General features: G+C 35.8%; 1 protein-coding gene across 1 annotated transcript in view; it reads right to left on the bottom strand.

The window, feature by feature from the left end:
* Positions 1-14944, bottom strand: part of LYST (lysosomal trafficking regulator) — a gene marked incomplete at both ends in the record, with an annotated part of 150969 nt that overhangs the window by 62770 nt on the left and 73255 nt on the right. The window contains 7 exons of the mRNA XM_079697574.1: positions 74-219; positions 2082-2270; positions 2632-2708; positions 3498-3674; positions 10384-10590; positions 12547-12725; positions 14424-14615. Of these exons, the coding sequence (XP_079553700.1) occupies positions 74-219; positions 2082-2270; positions 2632-2708; positions 3498-3674; positions 10384-10590; positions 12547-12725; positions 14424-14615 (1167 nt within the window). The remainder of the gene's footprint in view (positions 1-73; positions 220-2081; positions 2271-2631; positions 2709-3497; positions 3675-10383; positions 10591-12546; positions 12726-14423; positions 14616-14944) is intronic.

Below are 14944 nucleotides of genomic sequence, written 5' to 3'. Positions count from 1 at the left end.
ACATTATTATCTTTGTGTAATGCCCATAGTTAATCTGCTATATTTACATGTTGAGTCAAGAAGCCACTATCACCTTCTGATTTTTGTCTATCCCTAAGGAGATACTTATTTGGAATAGTTAAGTAACATCTCTGTAAGCGCCTTCTCTCTCGATTTGGCCCTTCTGTTGGATCCAACTGCCATGAAGTTGGATAGTAGATGGGGTCATACCAGACTGCTCTGCAAGTGAAAAGAAAAGATTTTAAGTGGTAACCTGAAGTATTTGTAGTTTAAAAAAAATCATTATAGAAATTGAATAAATAAATCAAAATTTATCTATTCAATTGAAAAATCCCAACCAGTTATATAATTAGACTAGGATATGCATACACATTCTACAAAAGAATAACATTAAAAAAAAAAGTATCCTCTGCTCTGGAGTCCCAGTGACCCTGCCTCGAGGCAAGCTCTGCTACCAATTTCTTGTATCTATTAAATTTTAAAAAAGATATAGCATGACTACTATGTATGCTTTAGCAATATATTAGACTTAGTATGGTTAACTAAAAAAAAAATCAATTTTCCAAATTAATTTTCTTCAGGTCCCATTTTGCCTATTATCTAATAAAACAAATAAAATGAGTTCACTTTTGTAGTAATCACATTTCTTAAAATGTTTTAAAGTAAATTAATATTTTAAATGAAAGGAAATAGTAGAACCATATTAAATACATTTTTAGAAATAGATAAGAGAAAAAAAAATTACCCTTAATCCCATTACCCCAAACATACCAAAATACTGGTAGTGATTACTTTCTTTCAGTTTTTAAAATTGCAGTTAAAATTATTATGTGTACACATTTCTATATCCTGCCTTCTTTCACTGAACACAGTATAGTCTTTATTATTACCATTTTAAATGGCTAACGTTATATTGAGTGGATGCATAATAATGTATTTAACTCTATTACTATTATTATATATTTAAGTTGTTTCCAATTCATTCACTAACATAAATAATGCAGAGATGAAAACCTTTATGCTTATTGCTTTTCCATATTTTGAGTATTTTCCTTAGGACAGAATCACTAAAACAGGATAACTGGAACTAGAAATAAAATGTTTGTAGGGTTCCTGACACGTGTCAAAGTGTACAATGCCACCAAACCTCTGACAAAGGGCTAAGATACATTTCTTCCTGCTGTGGAGATTAGCACCTAAAAAAAATTTTTTTTTGTAACATTAAAGGTAAAATACGGTATCTAAAGGTTTTAAATCAGCTTCTAGCAATAGTCAATATTTTCCCATCTGTTTATTAATTCTATTTGTCTTATGTGAAGAGTATATTCATGTCTTTTGCTATTCAAACTTTTGGAATCTTGATAATTTTCAAATCTTTATGCATTTTTAAAACCATAAAAATATTAACTGTGAAATACTTGCTGAAAATAAACTCTGATGTTTTGTTGTGGTTATGCTTGTTAAATACATTGGAAAATATGAAAGGTCAAAGCCATTAATTTCTTCTTTGTAGTTTCTTCAATTGTGTTTGATCTTAAGAAAGCTATCTGTCCATCACCATTGATAAATATCCTATTTTCTTCTACTTTGTAAACTTTTTGAGTTTCGTTCATTCCTTCACCTGGAATTTGCTTTAGTGTATAATGACTAGTGTATAATGCTTAGTGCCTCGAAGTCATAATACTAATCAGTTATCTTAATCAAATTCAGAGAATAATACTTTAATTTCCCTCTTTTCCTTATTTGTGATGCATCTTTTTAACTGTGTTATTAAAATCTTAACTAGAAAAAGGTCTATTTCCCAACTATCCTGTTTCAGTGATTTCTCTATTCTTTTGCAAAGATCATATTTTAAAATGAAAGCCAATATATAGATTTTTCTCTCTGGAAGAGCTAATGCCTCTCCCTCTCATTATTTTTTCTCTCCCTAAAAATTAAAAAATAATATTCTCATAGGATTATTCTTCAAGATGAAATAAATCACAAATGAGTAAACAAAAAATATTTAAACTAATGCGATAATGTTATGAATCTTTACTCTGGAGTAAAAATAACATCAATATATAAAAATTCATGCTTACCTATCATGCGTCAGTTGTTGAATAAGCTCCTGCCAGTGTCTGCTGGCACTCAGATCCACTTTATACATTCCTCTGATGTGCTGGATCACCTTTTTTCTCTCAATTCCTTGGGAAAGAGACACTGCCTGGGTGATATCCGCAGCTATTTTAGATATATCCTTTGATTTTGAATCAAGACGCTGAAAGAGACTAAACAAACAAGATGCCCATAAGTTAAGCATATGTGGAACATTAAATGTATATCAAAACATGATACTTTAAAAGTATATGTGAAATCTAGGGCCTCCCTGGTGGCGCAGTGGTTGAGAGTCCGCCTGCTGATGCAGGGGATACGGGTTCGTGCCCCGGTCTGGGAGGATCCCATATGCCGCGGAGCGGCTGGGCCCGTGAGCCATGGCCGCTGAGCCTGCGCATCCAGAGCCTGTGCTCCGCAACGGGAGAGGCCACAACAGTGAGAGGCCCGCGTACCGCAAAAAAAAAAAAAAAAAAGTATATGTGAAATCTAATGAGTTCCTAAAAGACATAGCTTTTAGAACACATAAAATCCTACCTTTGCTGATTATTATTAACTGTTTTCTGCCAGTTGGCTTTATTCACATGTTCTTCAGTTTCATATTTCTTTTGTTCCTAAAAGATTTGGATAATAATATATTATATAAAACTTATTATTTACCATTTAACACTGGCACAGAACTCAACAAACTAAATTTAAAACAAAGTTAACAAAGGAAAAAAATATTGTCCCCATGAGACCAAAATATTAAAATACATTAACCACTTAAATAATGCTATAACTCCCCTTTGTTTCCACACAATTTGGGTCACAGAAATTAGGGTGGAATAGTTAATTAGGGTTGCCAAACCCGATGGGTGTGCATAGTTGCTTGCTTCCTTATTTTGCCTTTTCATTAAAGAACCCAGAACTTAAGGTTGCTGATTCAACTTGCTTGTCACTATTAAAATCTTTCCTTCCCTGAAAGCTAGTGATAATGGATAAACAAGACCACAGAGAATAAAATGCTCCTTAAAACAGGCCTATTTGTTCTCTCATAGTAAAAAAGCAATATAGGGGCTTCCCTGGTGGCACAGTGGTTGAGAGTCCGCCTGCCGATGCAGGGGACACGGGTTCGTGCCCCGGTCCGGGAAGATCCCACATGCCGTGGAGCGGCTGGGCCTGTGAGCCATGGCCGCTAAGCCTGTGCGTCCGGAGCCTGTGCTCCGCAATGGGAGAGGCCACAACAGTGAGAGGCCCGCGTACCGCAAAAAAAAAAAAAAAAAAAAGCAATATAAGGTAAAAAAAAAAAAAATCAAATTCATTATCAATGGTACTCTATAACAAAAAAAAACCTTTCATTCTTTAGTTATATTCAGTGGGATATCCTAAGAAAATTGTTTCTTTTGCTTTCACTGACTCACCTCTTTAATCACTTTAATAAGGTCTGATTTTGTCGATGCACTGGGGGGGATGCACTTATGACCACATAACTTTAAAGCATTCATAAGCAGCTCTGCTGTGTCTAGTTCTTCTTCAGTCAATTCATCTTCATGATTATGTATCAACTCTGACAAATACAAAACTAACTTGGCTCCATGCTTTAAAAAAAAGTAACAATTTTTTTAATTAAAAAAAATTTTTAAGTCATAAAGAATTTTTATTTCTTACATTTAAATTATTTAACAGTAAATTAAATTACATTTCTAGATTTATTTGGTTGGATCTGGTTTAAATAAATCAGCTAAAAAAGACATTTTGGAAACAACTGAAGAAATTGTCAAACGATTATGTGTTGGGTATATGATGACATTAGGGTACATGCTAATTTTGTAGGGTATAATAATGTTGTTATGGTTACGTAAAAAATGTCTTCTGAAAAATGTCATGATTACTATAATTTACTTTAAAATACTTCAGAAAAAAGAAATGATGTTAATATGATAAAAATTAACAATTGTTAGATCTTTGTGATGGTCATATGGTATTCATACAGTATTCACTAGTCTCCATTTTTCTTAGTATGTTTGAAAATTTTCATTGTAAAAGGTAAAAAAGAAAGAGAGGAAAAGAAAGGAAGAAAAGAAGGAAAGAAGGAAGGAAGGAGAGGGAGGGAGGGAGGAAGGAGGAAGGAAAGCAAAGAAGGAAGGAAAAGAAGGAAAGAAGGAAAAAAGCAAGCACACAACCTTTTGGGGAAAGAATTTTGGAGAGGATTTGCTAAAGGAATACAGAAAATAAGCCTGGGATAAAGAAAAATAATTCTTAGTTCTTCTCATAGAACTGAACTGGAAGGAAAACTTCCCTTTAAGCCTTAAGGTAAGAGGATTATGCATGATTATTCTTTCTCCTTTAATTTCTGCCTGGGAGAATAAACATTGGAGAAAATTCCAGAACAAAAATGTATCTTTGGATCTGTTTGTAAGCATTCAATATTCCCTAGGGAGAACAAAAGGTGAAAAACTCTAAACCAATAAGATGTCATCACTCAGTTCTGTGCATGTCCACAGAAGGGTTGGTTTAGGCCAATCTTCTATGAACAGACCCTATAAAGAAAATTAGAGTGTTACTTAAGGTAATGACGATGGTCCTTCCAAGTGTAAACCTAAACCAAACTTTGATTCATGATTTTTTAAGTGGCCCTTTCATGCCATAGATATTGCACCTGATGGTTATGTGTACACTATGTATATTTAGACATTAATTTTGCCAACAAGTGAAACATGCATAATTTTACTTTTTAAAAAATTTACATTGATACAAATATCACTGCATTTGGCTTTATGATATTTTAAACTGTGAATAGTCAACAAATGGATTTGGAAACTATTACATTTTGGGTGATATTTAAATTAACACACTGAATCACATCATGTCATTTTGCAAAAGCATAAGATGAACATATGCAATGATGAAAATAGCAAAGCTCATTTTAATGCAACATTTTAAATTAGTCAGGAGACAGCTGCTACCTGACCAAAAGAGAAAAATCAACAGATGCTCTGCAAGTAAAAGGCCTGAAGAGTTGGCAAATAAAGAGTTGGTAAATGACTAGAACACTTTCATATGTGTGTCTTAAAGGCAATGTTCTTGATAGAACTCTAAAAATATTTCAGTTTAGTATTCAGTGACATTTTAAAATCATCTTGAAAAACTAGCAGAAATGTTTTTATTCATTCTGAATATCCAAAGAAACACATGATTTTTCTAGACACTGAAGTTGTTTCTAATATCTCATTTTAACATCCTCTGAACAATCATTTATCGGCTGCAGTTCCTGGGACTAGAAAAGGTGTTACTGGAGACATACACACACAAAGTCTTGTTTTCAGCTCTCAGAAAACTGATTTAAGGAATCAAATCTATTAAACACAAATCCTAAGAAAATAATAAAATGTTAAAATGTGTAAAAATAAAATTTTCAATGAAGTTTCAAGAAGAGTTCTGAGTGGACTAAAGAAAGGAAGGAAGGCTTTGAAGGTGGTACCACGTGATGTGGGTACATGCCTAAATGGACAGAACGGGCATATAGACAGACAGAGGGGAGGAGAGACAGAGTGGTGTGCTGAGTGAACACCATGAATAAAGCAGCTTGTCAGTAGGACTACAGGAACGTGAAGAGGTTATAAGAGAAAAGATGGGACTATCTTGAAAAAAGGGGGAGCCACAGAGTAGAGAATTAACCAGACTCAAGTTGTAACGGAAGAGAAGCTTGGGGCTTTAAAAACCACGCAGAATGTTTTAAAAAATCAGGCAGATTACAAACGGAACACAGCTTGTAGGAAGCTGTAAAAAGGCATGAGAAGAGCTCTCTATACTGCTGCGGAACGATCGCTAGGATACACTGTTAGTTGAAGAAAGTAGAGTGAGAAGGATGTGTATGGTTCACTATCTTTCTCTGTATCGAGAAGTGAGGGAGATAATATATACGTGTGTGTGTGTGTGTGTGTGTCACAGATTTGCTTATATGTCCAAAAGAAATAAAAAAACCAAGTAAGGATGGTTACCTACAGGGAAAGGGAAAGAACGAGGGATGGGTATAGAGATAAAAGCTAGAACCTCTTCGAATGTGCTGTTTCACAATTTTGATTTTGATACCAGGCAGACATTTTATGTAATTAAAAACAAAATTAAACAAATAAATACCCAGTGGAATCTCTAAAAACAGAAAGCAAACTGAAGGAAACAAAAAAGAACCTAACTAGTTACTTGATACCAAGTTGGTGGCATAACCAAATAGAGAAAATTATTTTAAATGCTTTTACGATAGACTATTTTCGTGGTACACCCATAATGGTATCCTAAGGACAGAAGAACCACCAAGAAATCTTAAACTGCATTCAGTAGGTTTGTTATAAGTGATAATGTTGTCATCTTATTTTGAAAATGTTTTATAGATAGATAAAGCAAATAAGTAATTATGGTAATGTCATCAGGAATTAAGCTTATCTAATAAAAAGAAATATAAACATAAAATTCAAGAAAATCATGAATTCATGATTTATTTTTCTTCCTAAAAAAATACACAATTCTTAGCTTTGTTCACTAAAAAGGCTGAGAAGAAATGACAACCCAACAGAAATAAACGTACCTAGTCCCTAGCTTTATAGTCTCTAAATACTATTATCTTATTAAAAGGAAATAGGGGCTTCTTGGGGGAAGAGTTTGGTTCCAGGACCAGGAAAGGAAATGTACAAGATGAGCCTGGGACATTCTTCTGCTCCAAAATGGAAGGAAGTTAATCATATTAACTTGTTAAAAATTAAAAAGGCCATGTTAAAAGGATAAAACAACTTGAAACTACAGAGGTGTTAATCTGAACATCAAACAGAAAAATAACTGCAAAGGTGTGAAACTACTTACTAAATTTATAAAAAAGTACCTGAGTTCATGACAAGACCTCAAAAATAAAAACAAATTCAAAAATTAAAGGTTGGGGCTTCCCTGGTGGCGCAGTGGTTGAGAGTCCGCCTGCCGATGCAGGGGACACGGGTTCGTGCCCCGGTCCGGGAGGCTCCCACATGCCGCAGAGCAGCTGGGCCCGTGAGCCATGGCTGCTGAGCCTGCGCGTCCGGAGTCCATGCTCCGCAACGGGAAAGGCCACAACAGTGAAAGGCCCGCATACCGCAAAAAAATTAAAAAAAAAAAAAATTAAAGGTTGCCAGGGCACCAACTTATTATTCTAAAAACAAACAGAGAAAGAAGCAAGCTTTACCTTGCCTTTCCTACACAGACTATATTTCAGGGTAGCCAAATAGCTGATAAGGGAATATTCTTCCCAATAGAAGAATCAGAGCTAACAGATGCTGGTGGAATGAGAAACGTAGAGAAATCACTATTTTGCAGCTCCTAATCAAAAAATGGATCCTGGCAGCTGTATGGCTGCTAAAACTATTAGGTTAAAGACTGAGGATGGGGCTACCCTGGTGGCGCAGTGGTTGAGAATCTGCCTGCCAATGCAGGGGACACGGGTTCAAGTCCTGGTCTGGGAAGATCCCACATGCTGCAGAGCAACTAGGCCCGTGAGCCACAACTACTGAGCCTGTGCGCCTGGAGCCTGTGCCCCGCAACAACAGAGAGCACGACAGTGAAAGGCCCGCGCACCGCGATGAAGAGTGGCCCCTGCTTGCTGCAACTAGTGAAAGCCCTCGCACAGAAACGAAGACCCAACACAGCAAATAAATAAATAGATAGATAGATAGATAGATAAATAAATAAATAAATAAGACTGAGGATGAACTTCATAACGGATGAATCAGGCTGCTACCATCTCAAAGAGCAGAGCAACCAGACATTCTCTGTCTCCTGCCATGATGTAATGGAAAACGCAAAGCACTCCTACTAAAGTATTCTTTTAAAAAACCAAGCACAGGGCTTCCCTGGTGGCGCAGTGGTTGAGAGTCCGCCTGCCGATGCAGAGGACACGGGTTCGTGCCCCGGTCTGGGAAGATCCCACATGCCGCGGAGAGGCTGGGCCCGTGAGCCATGGCCGCTGAGACTGCGCATCCGGAGCCTGTGCTCCGCAACGGGAGAGGCCACAGCAGTGAGAGGCCCGCATACAGCAAAAAAAAAAAAAAACAAAACAAAACAAAACAAAAAAACCAAGCACAAAGGCAAATATGAAATCAAGAACTGGAATCTAGTCAAGCCTCTAGATCTAGAGCCACAAGGATGCAATCGGCCAAATCCAGAATGTGGGAAATTCTACAGAACAAATGACCCAGTGTCACCAACAAATACACGACAAAAAAAAAAAAAAAAAAAAAAAGTTTAGGGAGGATAATTGCCAGGATTAAAAAGATGTAGCACACATCAAACAAATGCAGTGTAAGGGCCTTGTTTGGGTCCAGAATAAAGAGAACTATTTTAAAAAATATAAGAAAATTGGGAAAATTTAAACACTGGGTATTAGATGGTAATAAGGTATTATTGTCACAATCACGGAGAGTGATAAGTTAAAACAAAGTCCTATCAGTCTGAGATACATACTGAAGTATTTACAGGTAAAATGAACTGATATCTGACATTTGTTTCAAAGTACTACAAAGAAAAATTAAAGCTGCATAATGTCATGTGGGGTTCTTTTTCTGATTTCTCCCAACTTTTAGGTATGCTTGAATGTTGCCATAATAAACCTTAAAAAATTATCACATAGAGTTTTTTGGTCTTGAGGTGGAGGGGAGGTTATTCTAGTGATTCAAGCATAAGGGGTGAAAGTGTAAACTAGGATGGGTGGGCAGACTATAGAGAAAGGCAGGACTAGACAAATAACTGGCCTTGGTAATAAAATGGATTCAAGAAAGAAGAAAGTCAACTGTAGTTCCAATGTTTCAAGCCAAATGTAGTAAGGATACCACCAACAGAAATGGAGCGGTAGAGATGGGAGGCTGGTAGGAGAGGACTGGGAACATCAGGGCTGGATTCAGAGGGACGGCAGCTTTGCTAAGTATAAAGCAGTGAAAGAACATCTCTTTGAATTCTCCATAGAAGGAAACTATGGGCTAGGTATGCTTCTGCCTTGGGAAGGGAAGACAATGCCCTTAGTGCACCTGAGAGAGTCTCAATACTAGAAAGAGCACCTAAAAGTATCACTTCAAATCTCTAACCTTTTGGTTCTTAGTATGATAAATCTGAGTTTCCCAGGGATATAAAAGGGATACCTGTCCTTTCTTAAATATCATCTAATACTTTATTTATAGGGGTATAATTTGCATTCAATAAAGCATATAGACATTAAATGTTCATTTCTACGAGTTCTGACAACTGCATACGCCCATGTAACCACCAGGCAAACTAAGATACAGCACATTTTTATCACCCCAGGCAGTTTCCTTATGCCCCTTTCCAATCAACTCCCCTTCTCACTGCCCCTCTCCTTACAGAGACAACTACTGCTTGAATTCTATGACCATATCTTAATTTTGCCTGTTCTTGGGCTTCATATGAATAGAATCACAGAATGTCTACTCTTTTGTGCTTGGCTGTCCCTTTCACTGACACAATGATTTTGAGCTTCAACCATATTGGTGGGTGTATCAGTAGTCTGTTCCTTTTTATTGCTTGTATAGTAGTCGATTGTATAAATATATCACAACTTAGTTACACATTCTCCCACTGACAAGACACTTGGGTTATTTCCGGTTTTTGGCTATTAGTAAAAAGGCTGCCATGGATATTCTTCTACTAGTCTTTTTATGGACATATGTTTTAATTTCTCTTAGGTAAATACCTAAAAATGGAATTTCAGGGTCACAGGCTAAGGGTATGTTTAATTTTATAAGAAACTGCTGAACAGCTGTCTAGAATGGTTGTACCATTTAAATTCTCCATCAATCGCTAGTTAAGTGATAGAATTTATAGACTTTAAAAATCTTTAAGTATTTTGATTTTATCATTCCAGATGATCAACAAATATTTTTTGTTTTAACTTACTGTAAATATTTTTGAAATATGTTATTGTACTGTTGTTTGAGCTATTCACTATAGATGTTTCATGGATAATATAATGCTTAAAAAAGTCTCCAAACAGTTCTTAAAGAAAACACTTCAAGATTTAGTAACAAACTACAAAGGGTCTTATAAGAACTCAGATACAGAACTTCTTAAACCCTGGAAAAGGAAATGGGGAATAAACAGAGAGGTCAAATTGACTCTGGTAAAGAGCATCTGAAGAAAGACCTCAGAAAATATTTATTTGGTAAGAAAAGTAATTTATGGTGTTTGGCATGAAAATACAGTTTAATTTCAGTTCTTGTTTTGTACAGTTTTATATTTGACCAATAGTTTTTACTTACGAAGTACTACGGTACTTACTTGCAGGGATGGGCTAAGACAGTCTCGTAGTATTTCCTGATGATTTGGTTCACGAACTATTTCAAAAATTTGCTTTCTCTCTTGTGAAGGGTGGGCTGGTGACAAAATATGCACGAGCAGTCTCCCAAGCTGCATTCGGAAGGTTTCCTTACAAGACCATAAGATTTTAGCCCACTGCTGTCTGGAACCACTGGCTTTACTTGAACTCTTAAATTAAAACAGGAATGAATTAGGATCAAACTTCTTAAGCAATAATATCCTAACCTCAACACAGTCCTGAAAATCACAGAACATGTTTTACTCTAGAATTTTTAAACAGTTTAATTAGAAAGACATATACATCCATACAAATGGGGTTTAAAAGAGATGGATGTACACCAATGTTTACAGCAGCATTGTTCAAAATAGCCAAAAGGTAGAAACAATCCAAATACCCACTGATGGATGAATGGATAAACAAAATGTGGTATATACACAGAATGGAATACTGTTCAGCCTTAAAAAGGAAGTTCTGATACATGCTTCAGTATGAATGAACTTAAAAACATTTTACTAAAATGAATCATGAAATAAGCCACATACAAAAAGGACAAATATTATATTAAATATTGTATGATAACTTATATGAGGTATCTAGAAAGTCAAAGTCAAGGTATCTAGAAAGTCAAAGTCATAGAGACAAAGTAGAATAGCGGTTTATCGGGGCTGGGGGAGGGGCTAATGGGGAGTTACTATTTCATGGGTACAGAGTTTCAGTTCGGGATAATGGAGAAAGTTCTGGGGATGGATAGTGGTAATGGTTGCACAACAGTGTGAATGGACTTAAGGTCACTGATATGTACACTTAAATAGAAAAATTTATGTTATGTATATTTTACCACAATTTTAAAAAGGAGAGACAAAGAAGCTAAAGTCCTAAGCTGCTTTAAAAAATTACCTAGGGCTTGGAAATTTTAAAAGGAAAAAAAAAAAGAATCATCAAAGAACAGTGGTAGATAAGCCTACATTGATTTTGCAATATAAAAGAGAAAGGATTCATAATAAAGCCCTGAATTAGTACTAAAACATTGAGTATAATTGTCACAAATTAAGAACTTCATGTAAATTGACCATCAATATCCCCTAACAAATAACCAAATAAGTTGTTTCGATTGTGGTCCCACTAAGGTTAACCCAATCCTGATCAAATATCCTGCATCTGGTTTAAAAACTGGAATCAGTACATTTTAGAGTTTATTCTGAGTTTGGGAAATGGCTCTCCAATTACTCCTAGTCCTAAGGGCTCTGTGTGAATGATTCAGTTCTAAGTGGAACCTGCAGACAAAAAAATCTAGTTTAGATTTAGAGATTGGCAGAATCATGATTTATGAGTTCTGCTAGAATTAGATTATCCTTTGGTATCTACGGAGTGTACTGACCAGTCTGTTCCCTATGGTCAACTGTAAGTGGCCCACAGAACCCTAAGTGAGCTGATGATAAATGGAGCCTGATGCTTGTCAGTATTCTCTGTATCACTTTGAGGGTGTTGGATATGCTTAAGGCAACATCTACACTTCATAATTATTCATAATAATAATAATTCTAGAGTAGGTAGCTATAAATAAAGTCCATTAAAAACAGGTTATTAGTTTAAACCTCATAGTAATCATCAAATTCCTACTCTTTTCTGATGCTGATCTTATTTACAAAATTACAACATTAGAAAATGGTTGTTGGGTTACAGACTTAAAAACAATGCTGCATGGGGCTTCCCTGGTGGCGCAGTGGTTGAGAGTCCGCCTGCCGATGCAGGGGACACGGGTTCATGCCCCGGTCCGGGAGGATCCCACATGCCACGGAGCGGCTGGGCCCGTGAGCCATGGCTGCTGAGCGTCCGGAGCCTGTGCTCCGCAACGGGAGAGGCCACAACAGTGAGAGGCCCACGTACCGCAAAAAAAAAAAACAAAAAAACAAACAAAAAAACCAATGCTGCATGAAGTGAGTCCTTTTCGAAAGGGTAAATTAGCACTACATTTTACTCTGTTATTAACATTCAAGTTGTCTGAGTTTCAGAAAATGCTGTGAAAGTGTAGGAATATGATTTTGAAAACATATAATACAGACACATAAAACCCCTGATCCTTTTCTGTGAATGAACATTTCCCATGTAATTAATTTACTTACAGTAGATACTTTGAAGCCTTCTACCAGATATGTGAACATTTCTTTCTGAAATGGATTGAAAGCAGAAGGCTGTTCATGATAAATATTTTCTTCAGAAATTTCAGTCTGGGAAACTGAGGTCTTGCTTTGAGGTGCATTTTCTGGAGTACTCAAAATGTCAATAATGTCTGGATTAAACTCTTTGAATTAAAAGAAGAATAAAAAATTAGTCAAATCAAGTCCAAAAATTAGTCAAATTTGAATTAGTCTAATCACTAGCCATTACAAATGATAATGATGCTGGCAAAAATATTCTATGTAATTTCTGATTCCGTTGTCACAATATAAATGTGTAGTAGGGGCATTAGATGTAGAAAATACAAAATACTAGAGAAAACGAATTCACCTAAAACAATGTAGAAATTTAAACATACGTAAGTCACGCAGTTCTAAATTAAAGGTTTATTTTACTAATGAAGATTAAACTGAAAAATTATTAAAGTCATAAAGGTTCTTGTACAAATTAAACATAAAGACCATGTGATATCTACATTAGACAGATGTGCACACCTGTTTCACTGGACATGCTATCCCATCAAATGCCATGCATGTGATAAAAATGGTTCAGTTTCACAGTTTACCCTGGAGGCTGGTTGCCCCAAACATAAATTAGAAAAGTTAAAAAAAAAAAAAAAAACCTTGCGTATCACTTGAACGTTTTTTAGAATTTTGACTTATCTATAGTGTTTTTGAGTATATTTCTTTGCATAGCTTTTTAGTGGTTGCTGTAGGTATTAAAGTTTATATATAAATATATAAATAATTTAGCCCCTGTAGAAACGCACATTGAAATCACAAGGCTATACCCCTATATTACCTATCAGAATGGCTGAAATTAAAAACAGTGAAACTCCTAATGCTGGTAAAGACGTGAAGAAAACTGGATCACTCACACATTGCTGGTAGGAATATAAAATTATACTGCCACTCTAGAAAAGTTTGGCAGTTTCTTAACAAGAACAAAACACACATCTACCGTACAACCTAGAAACTGCACTCTTGGACATTTATCCCAGAAAAGGAAAGCCCCACGTTCACACAAAAACTTTTACATAAATGTTTATAGCAGCTAGCTTTATTTGTAATAACCCCAAACTGAAAAACACCCAGATCAACTTTCAACAGGTAAATGACTAAATTGTGACATCTATGCTATGGACTATTACTCACCAAAACCAAAAAAGGAACAAACTATTGATACATGCAACAACCAGGATGACTCTACAGAGAATTGTGCTGAGTGAAAAAAGCCAATCCTACACAAGGCTGCATACTGTATGATTCCATTTATTTAGCATTCTTGAAATGATGAAAATATAGAAATGGAGAACAGATTGATAGTTGCCAGGGATTGAGGAAGGGATGGGGGTGGCAGGAAGATGGGTGTGGTGCTAAAAGGCAACATATAGATTCTTGTGGTGATGGAAATGTTCTTTTTCTTGACTGTATCGATGTCAATATCCTGGTATTGATACTGGACTATAGTTTTGCAAGATTCATCGGGGGAAACTGGGTAAAGGGTACACAGGATTTCTGTAATATTTCCTAATAACTGCAAGGGAACCTATGATTATCTCAAAGAAAAGTTTAAAAAATATATTGGAGGTGCTGTACTATTTTAAACTTCAATGGTCAGTCTAGGCCAGCATTTAACATATTAAAAAGTGGAATTTTATTCAAGGCTATTAGTTCCAAATGAGAGATTCTTTTACTAGTGTGGATGCTAACAATGAAAGTATAATGCTGTTAAAAAATGTGAAACCTAGTCAGTTCTCTCTTAAATTATTTTCCTTTTAGTTCAATATCTGAGTAAGAACATATTTATTCTCTGGTCCTACCTTGATAAATAATCCTGTTAACTGCTAAAATGGTGAGCCGCTGCAGTCTCTGTGCAAGTTCTGTTTCGGTTGCCTGGACAGGATTCTCCTGGCTCATTCTCTGTTGCATCATCATATGAAGTTCATCACTTGCTACTGAACGCATTTTCATCAGAAGAGAGTCAGTTTGAGCAAGGGGAAATTTTCGAGGACCTTCAAGTATATAAATGAAAACGTCAAATGCCAGAGTTAACAAGGACCAAAGAAACTATTTCTGCTGTAATTTTTGATTATCAGACCATGAAAAGAACCTTATTTAATTCAAAGGTAATTTATACGAAGGAAAGAGAGTGATTAAGAGAATGTATGTTTTCCCTCTTTGAAGAAGTGCAACAGTACCTCTGATGTCAAAGTCCTAAACAAGAATGTTGAAGCTTGTGACATAGCTTAGTAGGGTGGATATCATTTGGCAAAATTTTAGTCCTCTGAAAAACTCGAACTGTTAGAAGGGTGTGTGTGTGTGTCTGTGTGTGTACATATAT

The sequence above is a fragment of the Hyperoodon ampullatus genome (genome assembly GCF_949752795.1).
Source record: "Hyperoodon ampullatus genome assembly, chromosome: 1".
Classification (NCBI taxonomy): Eukaryota; Metazoa; Chordata; class Mammalia; order Artiodactyla; family Ziphiidae; genus Hyperoodon; species Hyperoodon ampullatus.
This window is presented reverse-complemented; position numbering and strand designations above follow the sequence as displayed.